General features: G+C 41.3%; 1 protein-coding gene across 7 annotated transcripts in view; it reads left to right on the forward strand.

The window, feature by feature from the left end:
- RPA1 (replication protein A1) overlaps window positions 1–27218 on the forward strand; it is a 52227-nt gene that overhangs the window by 10066 nt on the left and 14943 nt on the right. For 4 of the 7 annotated variants that reach the window (XM_036341009.1, XM_036341011.1, XM_036341013.1 and 1 more), the window contains 4 exons: window positions 13859–13947; window positions 22349–22441; window positions 24684–24816; window positions 26432–26534. In XM_036341009.1, the coding sequence (XP_036196902.1) occupies window positions 13859–13947; window positions 22349–22441; window positions 24684–24816; window positions 26432–26534 (418 nt within the window). The remainder of the gene's footprint in view (window positions 1–13858; window positions 13948–22348; window positions 22442–24683; window positions 24817–26431; window positions 26535–27218) is intronic. The other 3 variants (XM_036341010.1, XM_036341016.1, XM_036341015.1) reach the window with 3 other exon arrangements.

A 27218-nucleotide genomic window follows, 5' to 3' on the forward strand; every position in this document is an offset into this window, starting at 1 on the left:
GGTTTAGCACCAGGGGCTGATGTGGGCGGGCTGGCTGGGGGGCGGGACTGCAGGTGGTTGGCTGGCTGTGGGAGGTTGGCTGTGGGAGCTCACTGACCACCAGGGGGCAGCTCCAGCGTTGAGCGCCTGCCCTTGGTGGTCAGTGCTTGTCATAGCGACTGAGCGACTGGTCGTTCTGGTCATTTGGTCATAAAGGCCGCTTAGACTTCTATATATATAGATACTTTTTAATCATTTTGGAGTGTACTTATACAAGAAGTTTGCTGTAAAACAAACTTCTCAGGATTGCTTTGGCTCTTGATTGCATTATTTTTTCCTGTGCTTGACTTGTGTTTGTTTGTTTGTTTTTTTCCAATTGCTTTTCAGAGAGTGGAAGAGGGAGAAACATCGATGTGAAAGAGACACATCGACTGGTTGCCTCCGGAACGAGCCCAATGGGGGTGGGGGCGTGAGCGAACCCATAACCTATAACCCTTGACTGGGAATCAAACCGAGGTCCTTCTTGTGTGGGCTGACATTCTAACCACTGAGAAACACTGGCCAGGTCTACCTTGTGCTGTTTTAAGTTTGGCCCCTAAACATAGAAAATCCATGCTAATGTCAGCAGAGACCACATCGAGTGATTGACCTGGAAACAATTAAAATTCATTAAGGACTATGAAGGTGGAAAATCAGGATGGTATTGCTCACCAGTTAGGCATGTGTCATTCCACCATATCTGTGATCTTGAAGAAGAATAAAGGGATGGAAGCTAAAGGATCTGCTTTGTTGAAGGCAACAGGATTAACAAAAATTAGAGAAGGGCCTATAAAAGATATGAAGAAATTTCTAATGACTTAGATTGATGACCAGACATACAAGTGTATTCCCATCAGCACCATGACGATCAGCCAAAGCAAAAAGTTTGTTTGCAACGTTAAAGGACAAGATTAGGCCTACAGAGCCAACATGGCAGTGTAAGTAAACTCGCTGCCTCTCACAACAACCTAAGAATTACAAGTAAAATTCAGAACAACCATCATCAGAACCACGTGAAATTTGTCTGAATGGAAGTCCTACAACTAGAGAAGTAAAGAAAGTACATTGAGATTGGTAGGAGGGGTGGAGGCACAGAACAGGCTGGTCTGACACCCACGTGTGGTGTTTTTTTGGGTTGGATATCTAGGCTTTGGAGCTCCCCCTTGAGAAACAAGGGGTCCCAGTCCCACACCCGACATCCAGCCCAGGATTCCAGAGCGAAGAGAAGTCCTGTAACTTTGGGCTGTGAAAACCAGTGGGGGATTGTGGCTAAGTGACAGAGGCTACAGGAGACTCTTTAGGAGGACTTATTCGGACTCGATCCTTCTGGCTCCAGCACTGGGGTGGCAGCTTTGGGGAACCCAGAGACATATGGGGAGGACCTGGATTGTCTGGCATCGGGGCAGGAACTCGGGGGCAGCTTCCTCCCAGATGGGGGTGTTCGCAGGGGTCATTGAGACCTCCTTATTAGAAACAAATGCCTGGAAGTACTTTCATCCATAAGGAGGCCAAGTCAATACCAGCTAGGTTTGAAATCTTTTAAGGACAGAATAATAGTTTTGCTTGTGAGCAGCATTGCAGGCCACACATTGAAGCCCTTTGGGGCACAGTGAGAACCTCAGAGCCTTCAAGCATATCAGTAAGTGCACACTGCCAATAAGAAGCTGACTGGGGGCAGCTCCTGCATTGAGCGTCTTCCCCCTGGTAGTCAGTGCACGTCATAGTGACTGTTCGTTCTGCTGTTCGGTCGATTTGCATATTAGAATTTTATTATATAGGATGCTCCTGAATATCCTTTCATTGGTAATCTTTTTTTTTTTTCCTCTAAGAGAACATTTATTGGATAAATTACAGATTTAGGAAAAGTAATTCCTGGAAGAAATGGACTTAGGAAATGAGTTAAGGAGCTAAAGGAAGGGCCCTTGGATCTTGGGAGCGAGGAAGCTAATGGTAAGGTGCCTGGGGCTGGAATGGGGAGGGGAAAAGGGGAAGGGAAAGGCACGGGCATGCTCCCAGGGAGAGCTTTATTGGTGGCATCGATACAACATCAAAGCGGTGTTGCTCCCTCCAAATTCCAACTCAGACCCAAGGAATGAGTTATAGCAGCCTTTAAGGCCTACTGCCTGAGGAGGACCTTTGCCCAGGCTGTTGCTACAACTGAGGAAGACACTGCTGCGGTTTTGGAAGGAAGGATTGCACATCTCATGGCTGCATCAGGAACCTTGCTTGGGCTTGCGGTGATGTCACCAAGCAGTGTATAAATGGCATCTGGAAGAAGACACTCAAGAGGTTCATTTATGACTTCAAAGAATTTGCCAAGGATGAGAAGGCTGCAAAAATCAACGATGCTGTGGTTGAGATGGCAAACAGCTTGAACCTGTGTGATGAGGATGAAGTGGAGGAACTTCTAGAGATGGTTCCTGAGGAACTGACTAATGAGTTGTTAGAACAGAAATGCATAGCGGAAGAAGAGGCAAGGGAAAGGAAACTGCAGGAGAAAAAGAAGAACCCCCAAGAAAATGTAGTGAAGCCCTGGCTGCTGTGGCTCAGTTGGTTGGGCGTCAGTCAACCTGTGCACCATCCCATGCACCGTGAGGTTGTCGGTTCAATTACCGGTCAGGGCACATGCCCGGGTTGTGGGCTCCATTCCTGGTAGGAACATGCAAGAGGCAGCCAATCAATGTTTCTCTTTCTTAAAATCAACAAACTATTCTTAACATAGAAAAAAACTTAGTGAAGGGTTTAGCAGAAGCTTTTGTAGATTTCAGTAAGCTCCTTAAAAAATTTGAAAACATGGACTCAAACACCGAAAGGTTTTTGTTAATAGAGAGGAATGTTCATGGTGCATTACCTGCTTACAGCAATTCTGTGATGAAAAAAACAAGCCACATGGACATAGTCTGAAGAGTGACGCCTCTTCAAGAAGAGCCTCAGGCAGGTCCTTCAGGAGGGCTCCCAGAATACCAGAATAAGGCATTGTTCTCATGGGAGGTGACAGCTCCCCGCCCCCCTCATGGTCCCGAAGACCTCCCAGTGGGACAAGATATGGAGGGGGAGACAGCAAGATTGATGATCCTGACCCTTTGTAGGCGTAGGCTACTGTGTGTGTTTGTGTCTGAATTTTTAACCAAAAGTTTAAAGTTAAAAACAAAATTTTAAAAATAGAAAATAGCTTATAGAGTAAGGCTTTAAAGAAAGAATATTGAGTGTGGAGAGATAGAAGAGGTTATAGGGGGGATAAATGGTGGTAGAAGGAAACTTGACCTGGAGTGGTGAACACATAGTACAGTGTACAGATGATGTGTTATAGAATTGTACACCTGAAGCCTATATACTTTTATTAATCAGTCACCCCAATAAATTCAGTCAATAAATAAGAATAAAACAGTAAGTACCATAAAATATACACATACTAGATTCAGAGAGAGTTTCAACTATTTTCCACATGCCTTCACTAATATATAAAGGGTAAGTGGAGACTGTAGCTGCCAGTGCTTAAAATTATAATGTGCCAACATGAAAACGCTCATTATAAGGTCCCAATCTGCATATATCTGCCAAATTTGTTATTGATTGCATTTCTGTTCCCATGATGATGTCTCTTTAGCTCTCTTTAAAAGTGAGGTGCTTGTTTAATTAAGGGATAATCATTTCCCCGTGTGAATTACTCACACATGATATAATTTTTATCAATCCATGATGTACCTCACCATATGCACAGGGACCAAAAGTGACTGTTGAGTCCTGAGCCAGGGACCAAAGGTGACTGGGTTAAATGGAAACATTGACTTGATTAAATGATGGGATTATAGACTAATTTTGCCCTTGTTTCTTGCTAATTGTTTATAATAAAGTAAAATGAATATATTTTTTAAAAATTCAAAGCCTGGAGAATTATTCATAATTTGATCATATTTATATATTCTAAGAAACATTTTGCTGTGATGATGGTAAATAATAAATATTAAATAATAATGGAGAAAAGAGAAAAATATTTTTGTACAACTATACAATGAGTTTGTGTTTTAAACTGTTACCACAAAATAGAATTGAAAAATAAAAGTTTTAAGTTTATGAAGTAAAAAGACAGGTGTGTAGTAAGCTATACAATCTAGGTTTATGTAAGTGCATGCTATGATGTTGGCACAACACTGAAATGACCTATCAGTGCATTTCTCAGCACATAGCCCTTGGATAAGCCACGCATGACTGTTCTTGCTTTCTTTCTGAATAATTCTGTCCAAAAGCCATTAGGTGAGGCCAAGCAAGGTAGATGTGTACAGGGGAGGGGTGGTGGTGGCGGCCTGGAACCAGGTGTCAGCACAGAGGGAGGAAGGGGTCTTGTGGGTTGGCACAGGATGATGGAGCATGAGCAGGTAATAACACACATGGAGAGAGGGTGGCTGCAGCCCAGTATGGGTTGTCAGAGCCTGAGTAGGGTGAGGAAGAGTCTGAGTGGCCATTGAGTCCTGAACCAGTGAAGAGGGCATTTAAGGATGTGGGGATGGAGGGACAGCAGCAGGTTGTTGAGACAGTGGAGTGAGGAGGGAGTCTGAGCAGGATAAGGAAGGTGACTGCAGGGAGTGGTGACAGCCCAGCTTGAGATGATAGAATCCAAGTGGGGAGAGGAGGGTGCTTGTTTTTAATTGGGTGGAGGTGGCCTAGAGCCACAGATGAGAACACCGACATGGTGAGGAAGGTAGTAGCCATGCGTGCAGTAGTGGGGGTGGTGGCAGGAGATTGGTTTTGTATGGGGGAAATTGATCTAATAAATAAATACATTATGGACAATGGAAGCCAGTCAAGGGAGAGAAAGCTGTGATGTTGGATTGAAATTGGAGGTATTGGTAAGCCCGAGGTTTTCAGTATACTGTCAGACCTCTGTTCTCCCATCTCAAACAATTCTGACCTCTGATCTTTATTTATGGGGGCGGGGTTGGGGGATGTCTGTTTAACTTAACCCTTTCATGCCAATACACTAGCTATCATGACAAAAACAGTCTTCAAGGCCACAAAGGAGAGAATGGGCCAGTAAAGTCAGTTTACAGCTCTACCTTGCCTTCCGAACATCTCAGTAAATTGTTCTATGAATATTTTTCTATGTTTGTTTTGAATTTTAAAACAAAGGCCATCAAGAATGCTAATGTTGCTAAGGTGTGAAAGAAGCAGTGTTCGCAAGAGGTAGGAAACTTGTTGGATAAAGGAAAAGCAGTTAGCTGGTGACAGAAAAGTGAAAAAGCAAAGATGCCAGAGATGCCGCATGCGCGCTGAGAGACACCCCTGTAACCAGTGCTGACAGATTAGTTTAAGGCCAGTTGGGGAGGTTGGATAAATTTAAGAAAAGTGTTTGTTTATAGGTGAAACAGTACATTACACATGTACGGCATATAAGAAAGGTTAAAACGGAATCATTTGGGGTCTGGAATGAATTAATTCAATTTACATTATTTCTAATGGGAAAAAATAATTCTGTTTTTGAACAGATTGTTTCTCGAACAACCTTCTGGAATGAATTAAGCTTGAGAACTGAGTTGAATCCTGAGGTTCCACTGTATATTGATAGATATAGAAAGTTATAAACGTTTAGTTTTCATGTGTATATCGTATATATGTGTATATGTAGTGTGTGTGTATTTCTAGATCTATTGAGAGGTTTTGGAGCAACAATACCCTCCTAGCTAAGAGCCCACTTAGCACTCAGATCTTGGTTTCTGAATGTCATTTTATACAAAAGGAATCAGGGCTTCTAGGAGGATGTCTTATTACAGGCTTGGAAATTACAAGATGAGCCTGAAATATCTTATTGTGCCAGAGAGTAAGATGGGGCCATCAAAAGGACAGAGAAACTAGCTTGCAGGGTCTTAACACTTGCCAAATCTAGGACAATTTAAAAAAAAAAATAAGTATAGTAATAGATTACAACTTATTGAATCAAATAGGAAGGAATTTCTAAATCCATATTGAATAAATGAATATATGGCTGGAATAGAAAGCTTTTTCTTACAACAAGGCCATTTAACAAATGTAGAAGGAATAATGGAATTGGAGTATCATAGTTTGGCAACCATCATGGTAATAATTCAGGGAACAGCAATAGGTGCTGTCTAAGCTTCCTGTGGCTGCTGTGGCAAATTACCACAAGGTTGGAGGTTTAAAACAACAGAAATTTATTCTTCCTGGAAGTCAGAAGTTGAATCCGTTTTACTGAGCTGAAATCACAGTGTCGGCAGGGCCACACGCTCTCTGGGAGTCCTGTGGGAGAACCCATTCTTCGCCCCTTCCACTCCTGGTGGTTTCGAGCATTGGCTTAGGGCTGCATCACTCCATTCTCAGCTTCCCAGGTTACATGGCCTTCTCTTCTGTCTGTGTTACATGTGCTTCTGCCTCCCTCTTATAAGGATACATGTGATCGCGTTAGGGTTCATCGATGATCCAGGATAATTTCACCATGTCAATCCTTAACTTAATCACACCTGCAAGGTCTTTTCTTTGCCATGTAAGTTGACAGTTACAAGTTCCAGGGATCACGAGATGGCTGGCTGTCTTTTGGGTGGTGCATCATCGTTCAGCCTGCCACAGGTGCTGAAACAATGAGTGAAAGTGTGCTTTGTTTTGTCTTGTTTTTTATTAATTTCGGAGAGGAAGGGAGAAGGATAGATAGAAACATCAGTGTTGAGAGCGAATCATTGGTCGGCTGACTCCTGCATGCTCCACACTGGGGATCGAGCCCACAACCCGGGCATGTGCCCTGGTTCATAGGTCCACACTAACCACTGAGCCACTCTCGGCCAGGCAAAAGTGTATTTCTTTTAATTGATTTTACAGAGAGACAAACTGATTTGCTGTCCACTTTTACATTCATTGGTTGATTCTTATATGTGCCTTAACTGGGGATCAAACTCAAAACCTTTGGGTATTGGGACGATGCTCTAACCAACTGAACTACCCGGTCAGGGCTAAAACAATGGGTGGAAGTTTGATGAGGAGCAACTTATTTAGGGTTAAAGTACCTCCCCACACATAATTATGAATTGTAAAAGGAAAAGTGGCACCTTTACAGTGGGGAAACCTGGCAAGACAGCATCTTATTCCAATGATTAATGTTAACATTACCAGTAACAGGACAATCCTGTAGGAATCGTGTGTTACCTGATAGGATGCAATGAGAAAACACAGCTTCACTGCTATCATTCTTGCCAAGGATGCATAATCTGTAGCTAATCCTGAAGAAGCCTTAGGTACATTGAGGGACATTCTGCAGAAATAACTGGCCTCTCATCTTCACAATCTTAAGCATGAAAATAAAAGAAAGACTGAGAAACTGTTTCAGGTTGAAGGAGTCTAAAGAGAGATGATAATGAAATATAACAAGTGATCCCAGGTTGGATCCTTTTGCTTTTAAGGATATCATTGAGACAATCGATGAAACCTGAATGGGTTCTATATTCAGTGTTAACTGAAAGAATCGTTTGTTTCCAGTTCAATAAATTAACAATCTGTCTCTCAGTGTCAATTGTTCTTATTTTTTCCCCTTTCAGTCTGCAGATTCATTTCTTTTCGATGAAATTTTTCTGTGTGTTATCCCTTAATTTTTATTTCACTTGAGTTCCAGTTTTTATTTATGTTGTGGATAACTTTTGTCTTTTTTTTTTTTCTGCTGCATGCATTCGATAACCTCAAGATTTTCCAACATATTAGTACAGTTTTTAGCTTTCTTCTGTTCCTTGTTTATAATTTAAATATTATATATAGAATTGCATTACTTTTGTTCTTAGTTTTTTTTCCTTAGCTTTTCAAGCTCTACCTTTTTTTCTGAATCTTTTGTTTCATCTCATCTTTTGACTTCTTATATTGACTTTTTAGTCTTTATTTTGCAAACCACTCTTGAGAAGTATTATTCACTTTCTTGGCCTACGTTCTAGACTGGATTCTTTGTCTCTGCTTCCTCTGCTCCTTTAATTTTTATACATTGTGGTGTGTTGCATTGTTGCAATGTCATTTCTTTTTATCTTGTTTATGCTTAATATGGACAGTTCTGTCCAGACTTCATGTTTTCTCTGACTTGTCTAGGGTAGGCATAGCTCCTTGCCAACCTTCCCACTTGGGACCTTTTATCTTCCACTCCAGGCTACTTTTGAGTGCTTGAGTCTGCTTTCTATCCACTTCTCTGTCCTCTAGGTTGTAGGAGAGGAGGGAGAGCTTTGCTGGGGTTGAGTACAAAAACTCAGGCTTCATTCTCTCCAGTCAGGGATGGCATTCCATTCCCATGGGCTTTGCCTTATTCCACCCGCCTCAGCACGGTGGCATGCCTTGTATTCTCTCCTGCCTATGCGGGGGCCTGTGCGCGCACGTCGTGGTTTATTTACTCCTTAAGTTTTTTTTTTTTTTTAATATATTTTATTGATTTTTTTACAGAGAGGAAGAGAGAGAGAGAGAGAGTTAGAAACATCAATGAGAGAGAAACATCGATCAGCTGCCTCCTGCACATCCCCCACTGGGGAAGTGCCCACAACCCAGGTACATGCCCTTGACCAGGATCGAACCTGGGACCCTTCAGTCCGCAGGCCGACGCTCTATCCACTGAGCCAAACCGGTTTCTGCACTCCTTAACTTTTTGATGGTCATTTAGGCTTATTCCAGGCAGAGCTTTAACAATCATCCTTGTATATTACGTGCTCATGCTATTACAGTGGGGCCTTGACTTACGAGTTTAATTCGTTCCGTGACGGAGCTCGTACTCAAATTACTCGTCTGTCAAATCAATTTTCACCATTACAATGACACGTGATGCTGGGCTGATGTTGTGGCGTTCACTGTGACGTTCGCTGCGCCAACTAGCGGTGGGGTATCTGAAGCTGGCTCGTAACCCGAATTTTAGCTCGCAACTCAAAGCAAAAAAATCGGCCGAGATGGCTCGTATCTCGAAAAACTCGTTAGTCGGGACACTCATAAGTCAAGGTCCCACTGTATTTCTGAGTAGATGATACTGGGAATTAATATTGTGGGGCCAAAGAACATCTGTTGTTGAGAGTACACCAATTAACATACTCATAACATGTACGCGTTTCTATTTCTGAATAGGCAACTCCATAGATACAAAAGTTAGGTTAGTGGTACCCAAGGGCGGGGGATGGAGCCACATGATTTCTTTTGGGGGTGAAGTTAGGTACTGTTGATGCTTGTACAACTCTGAGTATACTAAAAACCATTGAATTATACTTTTAAAAGGTGAATTTTATGGTATATCTTTATTTTTAAAATGTTTTTGTTGGTTTCAGAGAGAAGGGAGAGGGAGTGAGAGATAGAAACATCAATGATGAGGGAGAATCATTGATCAGCTGCCTCCTGTATGCGCCCTGCAACCCAGGCATGTGCCCTTGATCGGAATTGAACTTGGGACCCTTCAGTCCACAGGCTAACACTCTATCCACTGAGCCAAACCGGCTAGGGCTGGTATGATATCTTTAAAACTTTTATTTAAAAAATGAATACCCGTTTCCCTTTAACCCTGTCAATATATTAGGTAGGTATTTCTAATTTTTAAAAATATTGCTAATCATTTTTAAAATTTAAATTTTTATTAATGAGATCAAGCATCTTTTCATGTATTTATTGACTATTTGTAGTTCTTCTCTGAATAGCATTTTATTATATACTTTGTTCATGTTTTTTTGTGGCGGGGGGGAGGAACTCTTTTTAAACCTGTGATACTGATTAATTTTTTGTTAACAGTTTCAAATATTTTATCCCTGCTTTATTATAGTTTGTTTATGGTACCTTGTGACATGGAATTAAATACTTCACCTGTGACTTATTTTTACCTGGGATATGAAGGAGGAATTAGCTTAATTTTTTTCTAAATGGATAGCCCATATCATGAAGTGCCTATAGACCCTAGTAAAGAGTTTAGGTTTTATTCTAAGTGTGATGGGAAGCTGTGGGGTGTTGAGAAGGGTAGCAGTGCTATGATCTGATTTAAGTTTTAAAAAAGTTTCCAAAAGGTTATTCTGATAGCTTTGTAGAGAATTGATGGTTGGTGGCAGAAGTAGATACAGAGAGACTGGTATTTCATTTATTTAATTTATTCTGAGTTTGCCATCTTTTCCATTGATCTATTTGTCGATTCTGTGTCAGTGCCGTGGAGGTTATATGTCCTTTTTATCCTCTTTTTGTGGTAACAGATGTGGTGAAAATGTGGGGTGTCTGCCAAGCTTGCTCTCACTCCCCCTGCTGCCCTCCTCCGGGATGCCAGGGCTTGATGGGCGGCTGCGAGGAGCCTGCCCTGCACCCGCGCGGCCTCTTCTGGGTGAGCCCGGGGCCACAGCTACCAGGACCGCAGGGGCTGGACCCGCAGGGGCCAGTCGGGCTCCCCGTGGGTTCACGCAGGAGTGGGTCTGCAAGGCTGTCTGGGAGAGAGCGCACTGCCCGCCCAGCTTCCGTGTAGCGCAGTTGGGCCACCCAGAGGCCCATGCTGCACCCTGGCCCACAGCATCCGGCAGTGCTCACTGCATCTCCGCATGGGGACTTGGGCGCCGTGACTCAGTCGGAGGGGGCTGCGCGGGGGCCTAGTTGCTGCCTAGGGCCCAGAGGTCAGCTGGGACCTGTCCTTCCACACCAGATGCTCGTGCTTCTATTGCTGGCCAGGCCTAGGGACCACACCCGTGCACGAATTTCATGCACCAGGCCTCTAGTGTAACATAGGAAGCCCTGGCCCGTGTGGCTCAGTTTATTGAGTGTAGTCCTGTGCACCGAGAGGTCACCAGTTCGATTCCTGGTTGGGGCACATGCCCAGGTTTTGGGCTTGATCCTGGGTAGGGGACGTGCAGGAGGCAGCCTAAGATGTTTCTCTCTCTCTCCCCCTCTTCCTTCCTCTCTCTAAAATTAATAAAAACATATTTAATAAAAAGAATGTAGTATATGAATACCCATATGTTCCATCATACAGCTTCAAATTATACCACCTGATAGTCAGTCTAGTTTTGTCTTGTCCCTTCCACATTTATTCTCCTCTATAATTTTGAAACAAATCTCACATGTATTATTTCATCCATAAATACCTTAGCATATATCTTTGAAAGACAAGAACCCTTTTTTGTTGCTATTGTTAATCCTCACCTAAGGATATTTTTTCCATTGCTTTTTAGAGAGAGTGGAAGGGAGCGGGGAGAAAGAGAGAGAAACAACTATTCATGTCTGTGTTTGTATAAATAATTTATCTGAATCAGGATCCAAAGTAAAGTTCACACTACGGTAGGACGCTAGTTCTTTTAAGTTTCTGAATCTGTAGGTTCCTCCTCCATAAATTTTGCCCCCTTACTGTTTTAGTTGTTGAAGAAACCAGGCAATTCATTCTTTTTGTGTGTTTGTTTTATTTTTGTTAATCCTCACCAGAGGATATTTTCCCCTTTGTTCTTTGTTTTAAGAGAGTGGAAGGGAAAGAGTGAGGCGGGTGGGGGAGGGGGGAGAGAAACATCAATGTGATGGAGACATATCGATGGTTGCCTCCTGCATGTGCCCCGACTGGGATGGAACCTGCAACCTAGGTATGTGCCCTTGTCTGGAAATCGAACCCACAACCCTTCTGTGTGCAGACCGACGCCCCCACCACTGAGTCACACCTGCCAGGGCAATATAATTCGTTCTTTATCCTCATGCAGTTTCTCACTCACTGGATGTTGCTGGTTATATCCCTATAAAGTCGTAATGTGTTTTTATCTGTGTTTTCTGTACATTTGGATTGGTGTGTGCTTGTGATATGCTGCTGGATTCATCTTGCTAACATTTTATTTAGGTTGTATGTATATTATAAAACACGTTTTGGGGTTTTTTTAGTGTGTTTTCTCTAAGGTTTTAGTATTAGGGTAATGCTAAGTGATTGATAAACCTTCCTTTTTTTCTTTTTCTTTTAGAAACTAATTTGTATAATTTTGGAGGGGAATATCCACCACTAAATATCTATCTGATAGTTTTTATAGAGAACCTGTATCTGATTTTCAGGAATAGGTAGTTTCAAACTTCTTTATTGAAATAATATAACCTTGATATGAAAACCTGATATAAACTTGATATGAAAACCTGATAAAAAGTAGCACAAACTGACCATTTGTATGTAAAAATTCAAAATAATGGCCATCAGATGCAACATGAAGTTGAGTTTATAACTCCTTAAATATTGCTTCAACCTATCCACCTTTTAAAAGTTTTTATCAGTATTGCCACTACCATCAATTCTTTTCTGTTGGTCTCTCTGCCTCCACTTGTGTTTCCCTAAAATTCCTTTTTCATGTTGTGTTTTCTTTAAAATACAGATATGATCATGATGTTCTTACAAGTTTGTATTGAGCAACAACTGTGGACCAGTTGTGCATTAAGCACAAGAGGATACCTGCCCTCATCGAAAGTATAGTCTAATAGGAGAAATAGATGACCAAATCATGAATATGCAAATATGTATACAGCGGTGGGCAAAAGTAGATTTACAGTTGTGAATGCAAAACAGAGTTTATTCTTGTATCATTAATTATTGTATTTTCCATACGAACAACTCTAAACCTACTTTGGCCCACCCCTGCATGCATGAATAAATAAATAATGAACATATATACTATCCTATATAATAAAAGCATAATGTGCAAGTTGACTGAATGGCGAATGACCGGTTGGCCCAGCGAGCAGGCGGCACCAGGCCAGCCAAGGCGCTTGCCAGCCGGCAGAGGGAGGGGACGGTGATGGGGGGGCAGGGCTGGCCAGCACCGTCCCCTGACTGGCCCACCAGTTGCCTCCTGCAGAGGGAGGCCAGACTGCGGCTTAGGCCCGCTCCCCATGGAGCAGGCCTAAGCCGTCAGTTGGACATCCCCTGAGGGCTCCCGGGCTACAAGAGGGCACAGGCCAGGCTGAAGGACCCCCCGTCCCACTCCCATTGCACAGGGCATCTAGTATAGTAATAATTTTATGTTCATATATGTTAATTAAACCCCATAGTAGTGAGCTGAAGGAAAGCAATCATGGCTATAGAAAAGAGGATAACAGAAACCTGATCTAAGCTAATGTTTAGGGAAGTGTCTCTTAAAGAAGTGATATGAGATGAAAGCCAAAAAATGAGTATTAGAAGAGACAGAATAAGAGAGGGCCACCCCATCAGAATGGCATATGCAAAGGCCCTGTGGCAGGAGAGAGCATAGCATATACCAGAAGCTGGAAGAAAACAGTGTGCCTATAGAGTAGGGATCCTTGGGGAACTAGTGTGAGATGAGCTGGAGTTTAGCAAGGCCAGACCATACAGAGCCTGAAGGCCACATGAAATGGATTTTTTGGCCTGTGGCCCTTGGGAAGTTATTGCTGGGTTTTAATCAGAGTTAAAAATAGGTCAAAGAACTGTATATTCTTAGGTGATAATTACTTAAAAAGAAACCTAGTCATATTGGTTTTCACTGGGAAAGGTAATTGTTTAGATAAGTGTTATGTTTCTAAAAACAGATAATCTCTTGTTGTGCCACATATTCTTGTGCTTATCAATCTAAATTCTTATCATATCATTTGCTCCTTGAAGATACGGTACATCATAAGGACACCGCATTTTAATTAAGGGACGAGATGAGAAATGCAAACCCTGTGATCATAAAAAGCCTTGATATTGATGCAGTGAAAGATTAAGGGAAATACTTATGTAGGAATTGCCATCATATATTTCTCAAGTTATTCAGTAAGGAAAACCAGCTGACAAAGGGAAATAGTTTTTATCAAAATGATTATTGGGGGAAAGCTTTTTAAGGAGCTTGTCATGTGAAGGGCTTCTGAATTTATTTTTTTCTAACTTGATTCTCTTTCTTTGCCTTTCTAGGAGAGTAGTTATTTTGATGGAGTTAGAGGTTTTGAAATCAGCGGAAGCAGTTGGAGTAAAGATTGGCAATCCAGTGCCCTATAATGAAGGTAAAATGCTTTTTATAGGTTGTAGCACTCAAATGAATACCTCTCTATAGATCTGGAATTCTACCTTTTGGATTCAGTTTGATTTGTTAGTCTTAATAAAACTAGTGATTTGGGGGCCTGGGACCCAGGTTCTTTCAGTTTTCTTCAGGACTGAAGAAATGATGATTAGATTTTGTAAAGGAAAAATCTCTCCTCTGTTTTTCTCTTTACTCAACACTCACATTTCCAGCACTTCAGTGACTAGATGTAGGCAGAGTTTTCCCGCACTAACCAGTTCTTGAATTCTCTGTGGACACCAGCTGGGAGTCCTATAATTCAATTCAGTTCAGTTCTGATACTGCCTGCTCGGAGTTAGCATCAGATCCCACAGGCTGACGGCTCAATCCCATAGGACTGCTTCCTCCGAAACAGTGATAGCAGACAGATTCTGCCAGTGCAATTGTAGCTTAGGTTGGGAGATAGGTTACTGGTGCTTCCTGTGCTTGCCATTTTCCCAGTGTCCTCCCAACAGTGATTATCTCTCTCTCTCTCTTTTTTAATTTATTGATATCAGAGAGAAAGGGGGAGCGAGAGAAGCATTGATTTGTTCCACTTATTTATGCATTCATTTGTTACTTCTTGTATGTGCCCTGACGGGGGATTAAGCCCGCATTCTTGGCGTATTGGGATGATGTTCTAACCATCTGAATCACCTGGCCAGGGCAACAGTGATAATCTTTTTTTAAATATGTTTTTATTGCTTTTAGAGAGAGGGGAAGGGAACGGGAGAAAGAGAGAGAAACATTGATTGGCTGCCTCCTGCATGCCTCCTCTGGGGATCGAGCCCGAAACCCAGGCATGTGACCCAATGGGACCGGTGACCTCTTCGTTCATGGATTGACACTCAACCACTTTGCCACACTGGCTGGGCAGTGATTATCTCTTGATGGATAGGAACAGTGTGGCAGGAGACAGGGTGGGGAGTAAAATTTCTTTGAATACGTACTTTTGTAGTTTTGACTTGAAGCATGTAACTATATTAATCTATTCAACAGTTAATGTTTCTTTTAAAAGCTATCTGAATATCTTCAATTTTTAAAAATTATATAAGTTTTAATGAATGAATATGTACAAAAGGCAGGATACTATGTACACTATGTTGTCTTTAAAAAAAAAAATCCTCACCCGAGGACATTTTCATTGATTTTGAGAGAGAGAGGAAGGAGGGAGACAGAGAGAGAGAGAGAAGAAAACATCAGTTGTTTGCCTCTTGCATGTGCCCGGACTGTGGCCAAGGACGGAACCCACAACCTAGGTATGTGCCCTGACTGGGCATCAAACCCGGGACCTTTTGGTGTACGGATGACATTCCTATGGACTGAGCCACACTGGCCAGGGCTATTTTTTATTCTGCTTTTTAAAAAACTTTCAGCTTAAAGATAGTTCCATATGTATATACACTTGGAGATCTTCCTTAAAATAAATATAATTTTTATTTATTTCAGAGAGGAAGGGAATAGGAGAGACAGAAATATCAATGATGAGAGAGAATCATTGATCAATCGGCTGCCTCCAGCACACCCCACACTGGGGATCGAGCCCACAGCCCGGGCATGTGCCCTGACCAGGAATCGAACCACGACCCCCTGGTTCATAGGTCTACGCTCAACCACGCCAGTTGGACCTCCCTCCCCCCCCCTTTTTTTTTTATGGTTATAGAGTGTTCTGTTGTGTGGCTGCTCCATAATATAACTAGCCCTTTATTGATGGATACTTGAGTTGTTTTCATATTGTTACAATATTACTGCAGTGAATAACTTTGTATATATGCAGGTCTATGAGCAGATGGGGTTTTATTGCCAGAAATGAGATTGCTGGATCAGTGGGTAAATGCATCTGTGGTAGAAAGGTAGTGGGTATGGTTGGAGCCCCCTCCATGGAATGTTATCATTTTGCATTCCCACCAGCAAGGCATGAAAATACTGGTTTCTTCACAAGTGTGTGAAGAAGCTATGTGAATATTAATAGCATCCTCTCGTTAAAGTTCTGAATATTTGCCAATCTGATAGATGAAAACTGGCATCTCCATGTAGGTAGCTGCATTCTGAGCAAGGTGAGCATCCCTTTAAGCACTTAAGGGCCTTTTATTCCTTGTGAACTAACTTTTGTATTATTTATTTGTCTTTTGGATTATTTGTCTCTTTTTTTCTCAATTTTTAAGAGTTCTTTAAAAAGTAGAGAGAGGGGGCGGCAAGTATGTCCCTGTGGTTGAGCATTGACCCATGAACCAGAAAGCCAGGATTTGATTCCGGTCAGGGCAAATGCCTGGGTTACGGGCTCGATCCCCAGTAGGGGGCATGCAGGATGCAGCCGATCGATGATTCTCTCTCATCATTGATGTTTCTTCCTCTCTCTCCTCCCTTCCTTTCTCTGAAATCAATTAAAACAACAACAACAAAAAAACATACTTAAAAGTAGAGGGAGAGCAATCCATTTTCTCCGATATGAGTTACAAAGTCTTTTTTATTCTGCTTCTGGTGTTTCTGCTATGCAGCTGTGTTTTTGTTTTTAGAAGTTGACTTTTCCAATTATTTTATTATGACTTTGGGATTTGAAGCTGTAGTTAGAAAGGTCTTCCTTGCTCCAAAGTTAAGACATTCACCCATGTTCTATACTAGTACCTGCAAGATTTTATTTTTTACATTTAAATAATTTATCCTGCTTTTGTCTTACCATTGTGGTTTCTTGGTTTGTAATGTTTGGGGCTTCACTTTCACATAATTTATAATTTGTGGGTTTTCTTAGTTCCCTAGTTTCATTAAAGATGTAGTCTGTATACGGGTGTTTGGGTCTAGAGTGAGTATTTATTCTCTTTGTTGCTCTATGTAATTTTTAGGAGAAGTGGGCAGATTTGGGACTAGGTCATTACCATGCTTCTTCCAGAAATGGAACCTCTAGGTTTTATTTTATTGTATTTTTTATTCCTCACCCAAGGACATGCTTAGAGAGAGGAATGGGGGAGAGAGAAAGAGAAACATCAACCCTTTCATAGGCTCCCCGACTAGGGATCAAACCTGCACCCCAGGTGTGTGCCTGAGCAGGAGTTGGCTTAGCTTACTCTCAGCTTTCAGGAAGGACAGCTAAGACAGCGTTTCTCAGCATCTCCAGGATATCTTTGGATGCTGTAGAGGTGAGGGAGAGATGATGGTGCCCAATTTTATCACCTTTGGCCATATTTCTAATGTGGTGTTGTGTTTTTTTTTATGTTGACTTTAATTGAATGATTGTTTGGACATTTTGTGTTTCAAGGGCAAAAGCATTTGGAATAAAGATAAAGGGTTAAAAGTTAATTACCGCTTGGGGTTAGAACTATAGAGCTATGGGGAAAACTCCTTTGTTTCAGTATCCATTTCCACTGGTTCTTCCCTTTCTTCAGGATCTAAGTGCAGGGGGAATGAGAGAAAAATTTTCTGTTTAGAGTTATTTGCTTTTGAATGTCTTTGTAACTAGGTCAATAACCGGTGTTACTTGGGCCATGATAGAAATGGCTTTGTCACAATGATGGCTACCAATTTCACAGAAATGTTTGCTAATTGTCTGTTGTGAGAGCAAGGGAACTGCTACTAGTGGGTAGAGAAGGAAAGTTAGGTTTGTATCCTCCCATCACCTAACCCAGAACCTCTGACATATCAGATGATCAGTAAAATGATCGACTAACTCCAGCCCAGAAATAGGCAGAAGAATTCCAAAATGTGCACTGAAATTGTTCTATGGTACTAGTACTGACTACATCACATAAATACAGGATTTTCAGAATGTGAGAAATGAAACTTCAAACATAATTCCTGTTTCTTACAATACTGGATTGGATGATTTTAAGTCTCCCATATTAACCACTATATATTTTTGTCAATATGTATATCAGTTCTATATACCTACACCATTTCTAACTATAATATTTTACTTAGACTTAAATTTCTTACATGCTACTTCATAGTATTGCTTATTATTACTAGTTGGATTTTTTTTCAGCCCAATTCTGTTTCTGCCAGCAGGAAATTATAACTATTGGATTGACTCTTTATAGTCTTTGTGCCTGTTGTTAAGAAAGCACTTGTTAGTAGAAATTGAGTTTTTGTCACTCTGTACTCCATCATGCGTTACCTAATTTTTATCTGCTGGTGGCTCACTTGCCATTATAATGATAATAAAAATGATAGACCAGTGGTTCTCAACCTTCCTAATGCCATGACCCTTTAATACAGTTCCTCATGTTGTGGTGACCCCCCAACCATAAAATTATTTTCGTTGCTACTTCATAACTGTAATGTTGCTACTGTTATGAATTGTAATGTAAATATCTGATATGCAGGATGTATTTTCATTGTTACAAATTGAACATGATTAAAGCATAGTGATTAATCACAAAAACAATATGTAATTATATATGTGTTTTCCGATGGTCTTAGGTGACCCCTGTGAAAGGGTCATTCGACCCATAAAGGGGTCGCGACCCACAGGTTGAGAACCGCTGTGATAGACCCTGGTTGGTTTGGCTCAGTGGATAGAGGGTCGGCCCAAGGTCTGAAGGGTCCCGGGTTTGATTCCTGTCAAGGGCAAGTACCTCAGTTGCAGGCTTGATCCCTGGCCCTGGTCAGGGCATGTGTGGGAGGCAAACAATTGATGTGTCTTTCTCACATTGATGTTTTTCTTTCTCGCTCTCTGTTTCTCCCCCTCTCTCCCACTTTCTCTAAAAATCAATGAAAAAATATTCTCAGCTGAGGATTAACAATAACAACAAAAAGATAGGTGTGAGTGCAAGTAACTTTAGAGTCTACTTTAAAAAAAAATTTTTTTTTATTGATTTCAGAGAGGAAGGGAGAGGGAGAGAGAGAAACATCAATGATGAGACAGAATCATTGATTGGCTGCCTCCTGCACGCCTTCTACTGGGGATCGAGCCCACAACCCAGGCATGTGCCCTTGACTGGAATCAAACCTGGGACCCTTCAGTCTGCAGGCCGACACTCTCTTCATTGAGCCAAACCAGCGAGGGCTAGAGTCTACTTTTAAATATCCCATTTTCCTCCTGGGTCAGAGCCAGTTATATGAAGCCAGCGTAGAACAAAAGAGTCTACGAATTACAATCTTGATCCTTCCTACTGAAATGGTTTGATTTGCGGGTGGCACAAAACAGATTATCAGAAGTTGAGCCTATGCACTTCTGTTTTGGGGTATAATTTTATATTTTAGAAAGATGTTTATTTAGCTGTAGACTAATTTCTTTCAGGTCTGTGGCCAGTGGCTGTGTTGCAGTGCATTAAATCGAAGAGCGGGGGCTGCTCTTTAGGGTGCACCAGGGTCCGTGCCATCCAGTTGCTTTGAGACTGCCTCTTGTGTCCTGTGCCAGATTTGCAGATGGAGTCCAAAGCAGGAGTTGATGATTGCTCTGATAAGTAGATTAGTAGCTTTTCCTAGCTACCAGATATTAGGGTGATTAGTTATGTTCTATGTAATTAGAATTTTAGCTGCCAGAATTGGTTGCTTACAATTAAAAATTAACTGCATAGTGAAGCAGATGGATCTAACCAGACAAATCTGGGTTCAAGATGACGTTTTGCCTCTTCCTCTCTGTGTGACTTTGGGCAAGTTACTTGTGACCTCTGTAACCCAGTTTTCTCATCTGTTAAATGGGTATAATAATGCTATCTATATCATAGAGTTAAAGATTAAATGGAACAGTGCACTTAATTTTATACCTGGTGCATAGTAAGCACTCAAAATATGGTAGCTATTATCAATGCCTACTTTCTCAAAACTCAACAATCAATTAAAAATAAATAAAAATTGTGGTAAAGTATACATAACAAAATTTATACCATAACCATTTTTTAAAAAATCCTTACCGAAGGATATTTTTTCATTGGTATGTGTGAGAGAGAGATTGATGCAAGAGAGAAACATCGATCGGCTGCCTCCTGTTTACGCCCCGACTGGGAATAGAACCTGAGACCCTATGGCGCACAGGATGATGCTCCAGCCAACCGAGGCACTGGCCAAGGCACCTTCACCGCCTTTTCAGTGTACAGTTTAGAGGCATTTCAGTAATTCTTGTTTTTAGGCAGCCATCCCCACTTCAGAACTCTTTCATCATCCCAGATTGAAAATCTGTACCCGTGAAACCATCACTCCCCATTTTCCATTCCGTTGTTCTACTTTCTTTCTCAGAATTTGACTACTCTAGGTACCTCATAAAGGTTGATTACTTTTTTAAAAAATTTTATTGATTTCACAGAGGAAGGGAGAGGGAGAGAGAGATAGAAACATCAGTGGTGATAGAGAACCATGGATCGGTTGCCTCCATGCCCCCAACTGGGGATCGAGCCCACAACTTGTGCCCTTTACTGGAATTGAACCTGGGACCCTTCAGTCTGCAGGCTGATGCTTTATCTACTGAGCCAAACCAGCTAGGGCAAGGTTGGTTATGTTTTTGTTGTTGTTTTTTGTTTTTCAATTTAAATTTTTTATTGTTTAAAGTATTACATGAGTCTCCTTTTCCCCCCATTGACCTCTCCCTGGCTACTCCTCCCCCAGCACATGCCCTTACCCTCCTACTGTGTGTGTCCATTGGTTATGCTCAGATGCATGCATACAAGTTCTTTGGTTGATCTCTTATGGTTACGTTTTGCTAGAAACTAAAGGTAAGCGATCAGCATGGTCCCATGACCATGTTCTGTTTAACAAGCTATTTGAAGAAGCGGGCATGGTAATAAGAAAAGGACTTGAGAGTTTGTACATATTTGAGACAATGGAAGAGAGAGAAGAACTAGGGTGGAGTAGAGCAGGGCTTTGTGTATTTTTATGGTAATGTCTTTGAATGTTTAAATCTTTCCGTTCTTTTTAATATATTTCATGAAGCAGGGGGGAAATGCATTCTCCCCTCTCCCCCCATTAGCTCCTAATACTTTTACTGAGCAACTCATGTTTTCCCTACTGATGTAAAAAAAAAAAAGGTTCACTGTAAAATCTCAAAATGTTCCTTCATAAGACACATTATCAAAGAAGAGTAATTCTCCCATTCAATTTCTGTGACACTTTGTAAATTCAAGATAGTGGAAAAGCTAACAGTATTATCAAGAATCTAGACTCTTTCTATGTAAATAAGGACAATTTTTCTCTCCATAGGAAGAAGTAAAGAATAAACAATTCTGTTTAACCTATTTAATTTTATGCTAAATTAATTTTACTCTAATGGCACAGCTAACTCTCATTTAGTTGTACCAGTGAAGAGTAACATTGGCAGGAGGAAATGACATCAGTGTGTAATGTGCCCATTTGAGTGAGGGCCTTGGAGCCCCAGACACAGGAGTAAGCCCAGCGGTTGGAGGAGGCCGAGGCGAGGCGGCAGGTGGGGAGCTGTCGGCTGTGCTCACCATCTTTGTTCTTAGGGCTCTCTAGGAAATTTTTTTTGAGCTATACTTGTGTGCTGCAAGCACTCTTGGTGAGAGCAGCCCAGATTAGGTTGACTTGTACTTTTAGTGCCAATTAGGCGAGTCAAATTCCACAAATCTATCTCTCTCTCTTTTTTTTTCCAATTAGGTGTATTTTGCCATTTTAACATTTTCAACTTCATAAACATTTGTAGGAAGGATGCGGGCATTTCTTATTTTCTGCTTGAGAGACATGTTCATCTCCCCTCCTTTCCTTTTAATCTTCCTGTTTCCTTGACATACCTGCTTCTGAACTCCGCTGGCATCTCTCCCTGCTGTGACGGTTCTCCAGCACCTCATGGTACCTAAGCCTCTTTCAACTCTCATTTTCCACCACTGTCAGTTGCAAAATAAGGCGGCTTTGTTTGGGAGGGAAGGGGTAGAATCCTTTCTGAATGCCTGCTTTCCTTTGAAGCTGGAGCACTTCAGAGACAATTGAACTGCTCTTAGGTTTTTCCTACCACCCAGTCTTTTCTTCTAATAGAGCCTGCCGTGAACACAGAGTTCTGTTGATGACATCGATTTGTTGCTATGGAAATAGTGGTATTGTCACAGATCCAGCCCAGTGACTTTACCTCAGGTTCATGCAAGAGAAATGGGCAAGGCTTTAGGGGAGAACCTCATTAAAACCGAAAGCTATCAATTATAAGCAGGTGAAAGGTAAATGGCGCCAACCTTTTATGTAATGAAAACAAAAGTGAACCGCCTAGCAAATTCACTGCATGCTACCGACGGCCCCAGCATGAATTCTGAACCATGAGAGTCTGACAAAATCTGAATGTTCTGATTTTGTCAGACTCTCATGGTTCAGAATTCATGAGACTCTGACAAAATCTGAATGTTCTGATTTTGTCAGAGTATTTCTTCTGCTTAAGTTTAAATCTTCTAACCCAAATTATTTGCACCAAACGGTCTTTCTCTTTTGATCCTCAGGACACGGGCAGCAGCAGGTAGTTCCTTCTCCAGTCTCAGCAACCAGTCCACCAACCAGCAAGCCCCAGCCACAGAATGGGAGCTCGGGAATGGGTAAGGCCCGCCACAGGAGGCTGCGTGCTGATTATAAGTGTCAGGCTTTTGAATAATGTTTTGAAATTCAATCTGGGACTAAAGGGAATGTTCAGAATGCCATTCGTGACAAAGAATAAGTCTAGTTTTTATTACAAAGCATATGATTGAAAAATGATTAAAGATAGTATTTTAAAGATACTTAATATGCCATTTTTTATCGGTATGATACATGGTTCTCTATTAATAGTATGTCTGGTAGTTTCTCACATCTTGGAGTTTTACACCCTCTTGACTTTGTGAATTTACATAGCTTTTAAATTCTAGCCTTTTAACTATTTAGGATCCGCTTATTAAATGTGGCTTGTCTCTCTCCAAGTTTCCCATTTTGGGCTCTTGGGTATTTATCTTAGCTTGAAGACAGTGTCATTTATATTGGTCGTAGATTTGCTTCTCAGTCTTATGGATGAGAAATGGTTTCTTCTTTTAACTTTCTCCGCAGCTGGTCCTCGGAGGCTGTGATGGAATCATTTTGGTTCCTCCTGGCCTTTACTTCAGGAACCACCACTGAAAATGATGATTTGTAGAATTTGGTTGGATTCCTCTTTAGAGGCGCTTTTTTTCTGTTCAGCTTCACATACACCATATCCTCTCCTCTCAACTGGTTTCTATTGTTCAATGCTAAGAGTCTAAAAAAGGCAAAGTTAGCACATCAGTAATGTTTCTGTGAAACTGTCAAGACATGTGACTTTTTCCCCATTGGTCTTGACGTTTTCATCTACCTTACAAAATCTGTCTACCTGCTTTCTATCTCTCTCTAAGTGCGTCTATTCATACACAACTGTCAAATTACCTACTGTGAAAGGGAGGTGGTAGAATGGATGATCTGAAATGGCAAATAACTGCCCAGCTGGTGTGGTTCAGTGGTTGAGTGTCGACTGTGAACCAGGAGGTCATGATGATTCACTCTCATCATTGATGTTTCTCTCTCTCCCTCTCTCTCTGAAATCAATACAAAAATCTATTTTTAAAATAAATAAATAAATGGTAAATAACCAAAAAGTCCCTTTCTTATGCTGAAATACAGATAGGAGTATGCTATTCTAATCTCTCCTCCCACAGACTGACTTTTTCTGTTGTCTGTCTTTGGCTTATATTAATATTTAATTTTTAAAATCTGTTCTCTAAACACACATCGGCTGGGTGGTAAAAGAAAAAAGACTGGATATGTTTTGAGGGGAAGCTATGAAAACTGGATGTGTTTGTGTATTTTACATAATTGTATATTATGTATTAGGTATATATACATACACACGTATTCTACAGAGCACATGTGCTTCTTTGCATAATCATTATTGTGCATGTAGCCATCTCTCAAATCTGCAGTTAAAATAGAAAATTTTAAAATCTGGGACAGTCTCTGTATATTTTTTTACTAAGTGCTACAAATACCTAGAATAGTGTGGTGCCTGCTGTGGAAACTCAATAAGTGCTGAATAATGGTAGATTTATACTTCTAGCCAAATTCCATCATGAAGAAATGTTTTGATATAGAAGATATGAAATCATTGGACTAAAATATATTTTCTGAATTTGGAGGTTGAAGCTTTACAGAAACAGTGTGCAAAGGAGTTCATGTGCTTAGAAGCTCTAAGTACCTATTCTTTTCCAGTGGAGGCAGCTGCGTGGGCTTGGATTAAGGAGGCAGAAGGGATCCTGGTGGCCGGCCACCTCCTTGTCCTGGACCAACAGCTGATTCTTGCCCCTTGCTCCCAACTAAACCCAATCCCATAAGCTGTTCTGCACTGGTCAGTCCTGTAGACCAGTGGAGGGTTGGGAGTTTTCTGGGGGTGTTTTGAGGTGATATAATTGTGACAGGCATCCTTCACCTTGGATGGCTCATCCATGATGACCCCTACTTCTTAGCCCTTTTTTTTTGCTCTTTTTCTTATGCAGCTAGTGACTTCCATCAGTTTTACCAGTCAAGGAGGTTGGTTTTCTTTTTCTGACCCATGATCTTGCCCACTGATACAAGAGAAAAGGTTAAGAAGGGTGGATCAGGATCTGGATTCATTACCATCATTATCTTGACCTCAGGATTTAAGTCAGCAAATGTACAGTGAACTTCTGTGTGCCCAGTCCGCTCTATAAATTGTTTTTTTAACCTCTTGTTTGTTACGATTTCACCAGTGACAACTTAGTGATTGAGAGTTAATTTAAATAGAATAATGATTCTATTTAATGATTCTTTTTGTTTTTAAAGGTTCCACTGTATCTAAGGCTTATGGTGCCTCGAAGATATTTGGGAAAACTGGAGGTGCCAGCCTAGTGAACAGTTCCGGGGCATCACAGGCCAAAGTGGTACCCATTGCCAGCCTCACCCCTTACCAATCCAAGTGAGTGACTCCGTAGAATAAGTTCAGAATGTACTTACAAAACAGTATAAGAGGCCTGAGCCAGTTTGGCTCAGTGGATAAAGCTTTGGTCTGTGGACTAAAGGGGGTCCCAGGTTCGATTCCCGTCAGGGGCATGTACCTTGCAGGCTCCTCCCGTGGCCTGGGCCCTGGTCAGGATGTGTGCAGGAGGCAACCAATTGATGTGTTTCTCTGACATTGATGTTTCTCTGTCTTTCCCCCTCTCTTCCACTCCCCCTAAAAATCAATGGAAAAATATCCTTGGATTAACAAAAAACAAAAACAGTATAAGAGGTTATTATGGGCTCTTGTCTTATTTATGAGTGAACTGCTACCACACATAAAATAGGTTTCCTCTTTTTTGTTTTTTTCCTGAGGGGCAGGAGAGTACAAATTGTTGCATCCTTTAACACTCTTATCAGACAAGAATGGCCAAAAGAGCAGTCTGCCATAGCATATTGGGCTTCATTCAGTTTGAAATTTAAAATATTTAATGCTTTAAGAATCATTTGATAGCCTGGCTGATGTGGCTTAGTGATTGAGCATTGACCCATGAACCAAGAGGTCATTGGTTCGATTCCCAGTCAGAGCACATGCCTGGGTTGCAGGCTTGATCTCCGATAGGGGGCGTGGAGGAGGCAGCGATTGATGTTTCTCTGTCATTGCTGTTTCTATCTCTCTACCCCTCTCTCTTCCTCTCTCTAAAATCAATAAAGAATATTTTTTATGGTAGACATGTCTCAAAAAAAAAAAAAAAGAATTTGTTGATAATCTTGTGAGTAAAACTAAATATTCTAATTCAGAAGGTGTTTATCTTCTCATCATATAAACAGCTGACTTTTAGTCTAAAAAATGTTACCCTGATATAGTTGGCTAAAAGAATCTGTCCTATTTGTATTAGCCACATTAACATACCCTGAAGAGATGTTTCTTTTATATTACTTTGTTCCATTAAAAATTAATCTTAGCAGTTGCCTTCTTCAGTTCTTTGCAATGCAGGGAAGATACGTTTCCCTGTGAAATTATAAGTGAAGAACTAATGTACCCAACGCCCACGTTCAGGATGGGCACCAGGACTGCATGTCAGATCCTGTGCCTCCTGTTTCGTGGCTTCTGAGTTCATACTGCTTTGCTTTGGTGACTTACCAACACCATGTTCCACAGCCTTGTGTTTCTCTTCAGTGTGTGTGAGAAATGAGACAGAAGTTTGACACCAGCTGTGTCGGTTCCCATAATGAAAATAGTGGCAAAATATAATTGCTGGTATTACTGCATTTTCTAGCTTCAAACCTTTCATTAAGGGGATATTGTTGCCTTGGTGATGCTTTTTGGAGAAGGGAGAGAGTTTGTAAATTTACTTATTTGACAGAAGAATGAGTTAGTGTTAAATCACCTGTATGTTTTACTATTTGCTTATTCTATAAACTGTCAAACCTTTGTGTCATCTTCGGGTTTAATTAGGTGGATTAAAATACAGCTAATATTGAAAAATGGAGTGTGTATAAGATAAGAAAGGCTGCAGGAAGATGTTAGGGAACCTTTCAGATCTTTCCCAAGTAAGACTTGGAATACTAATGTACTCCGTTTGATTTTTTAGGTGGACTATTTGTGCTCGTGTTACCAACAAAAGTCAGATCCGGACCTGGAGCAACTCCCGAGGGGAAGGGAAGCTGTTCTCCATAGAACTAGTCGATGAAAGTGTGAGTATTTGTGGTGGTCTACTCCGAGGAACAGAAGGCTCACTCTGTACAGCCCTGTGGGGTGGAAAACCATAGTAGGCCAAAAAGAGCCATAATTGTTACTGTTGTTTTTCCTCTACTGTAGTCTTTTGATGCTATCTGAGGGCAAAGGTCATAAATAAAATCCTTGACCTTAAACGGCAGCATTTGTAGCAGTGGAAATTAGTTTCCTAAATGTATAAGTAGCCTCATGGGCAGGAGAAAGCAGAGGTGCTCTCTCTGACTTGCTGGAGGCTTAGTTGAAGCCATACGAGGTGATGTGTGCTCGGGAGCAAAGTGGAGCTTTGAGTCACAGTGAAAGGCATGCAGTAGCCACCGTGATAAGTGAATGGTTTTGTGGGAGATGGATTCTGACTATTCAGACTACATGGATTCCTTAAACATAACCATGATGAGGAGACAAAAAATCCAAGTTGTGAAATCTTCACAGTCTTCTGTCCATTAGTTCCATTTATACTTCCTAATACTGTATGTACTTGAAGCATTCTTGTTTGTTTTGTTAATCTTCCCCTGAAGGTATTTTTCCATTGATTTTTTTTAGGGAGAGTGGAAAAGAAAGGGAAAGAGAGAAATATTGATGTGAGAGAAACACATTTATTGGCTGCCTCCTGCATGCGCCCCACCAGGGCCCAGGCTGGGGAGGAA

The sequence above is a fragment of the Myotis myotis genome, unplaced genomic scaffold (assembly GCF_014108235.1).
Source record: "Myotis myotis isolate mMyoMyo1 unplaced genomic scaffold, mMyoMyo1.p scaffold_m19_p_17, whole genome shotgun sequence".
In the NCBI taxonomy this organism is placed as follows: domain Eukaryota; kingdom Metazoa; phylum Chordata; class Mammalia; order Chiroptera; family Vespertilionidae; genus Myotis; species Myotis myotis.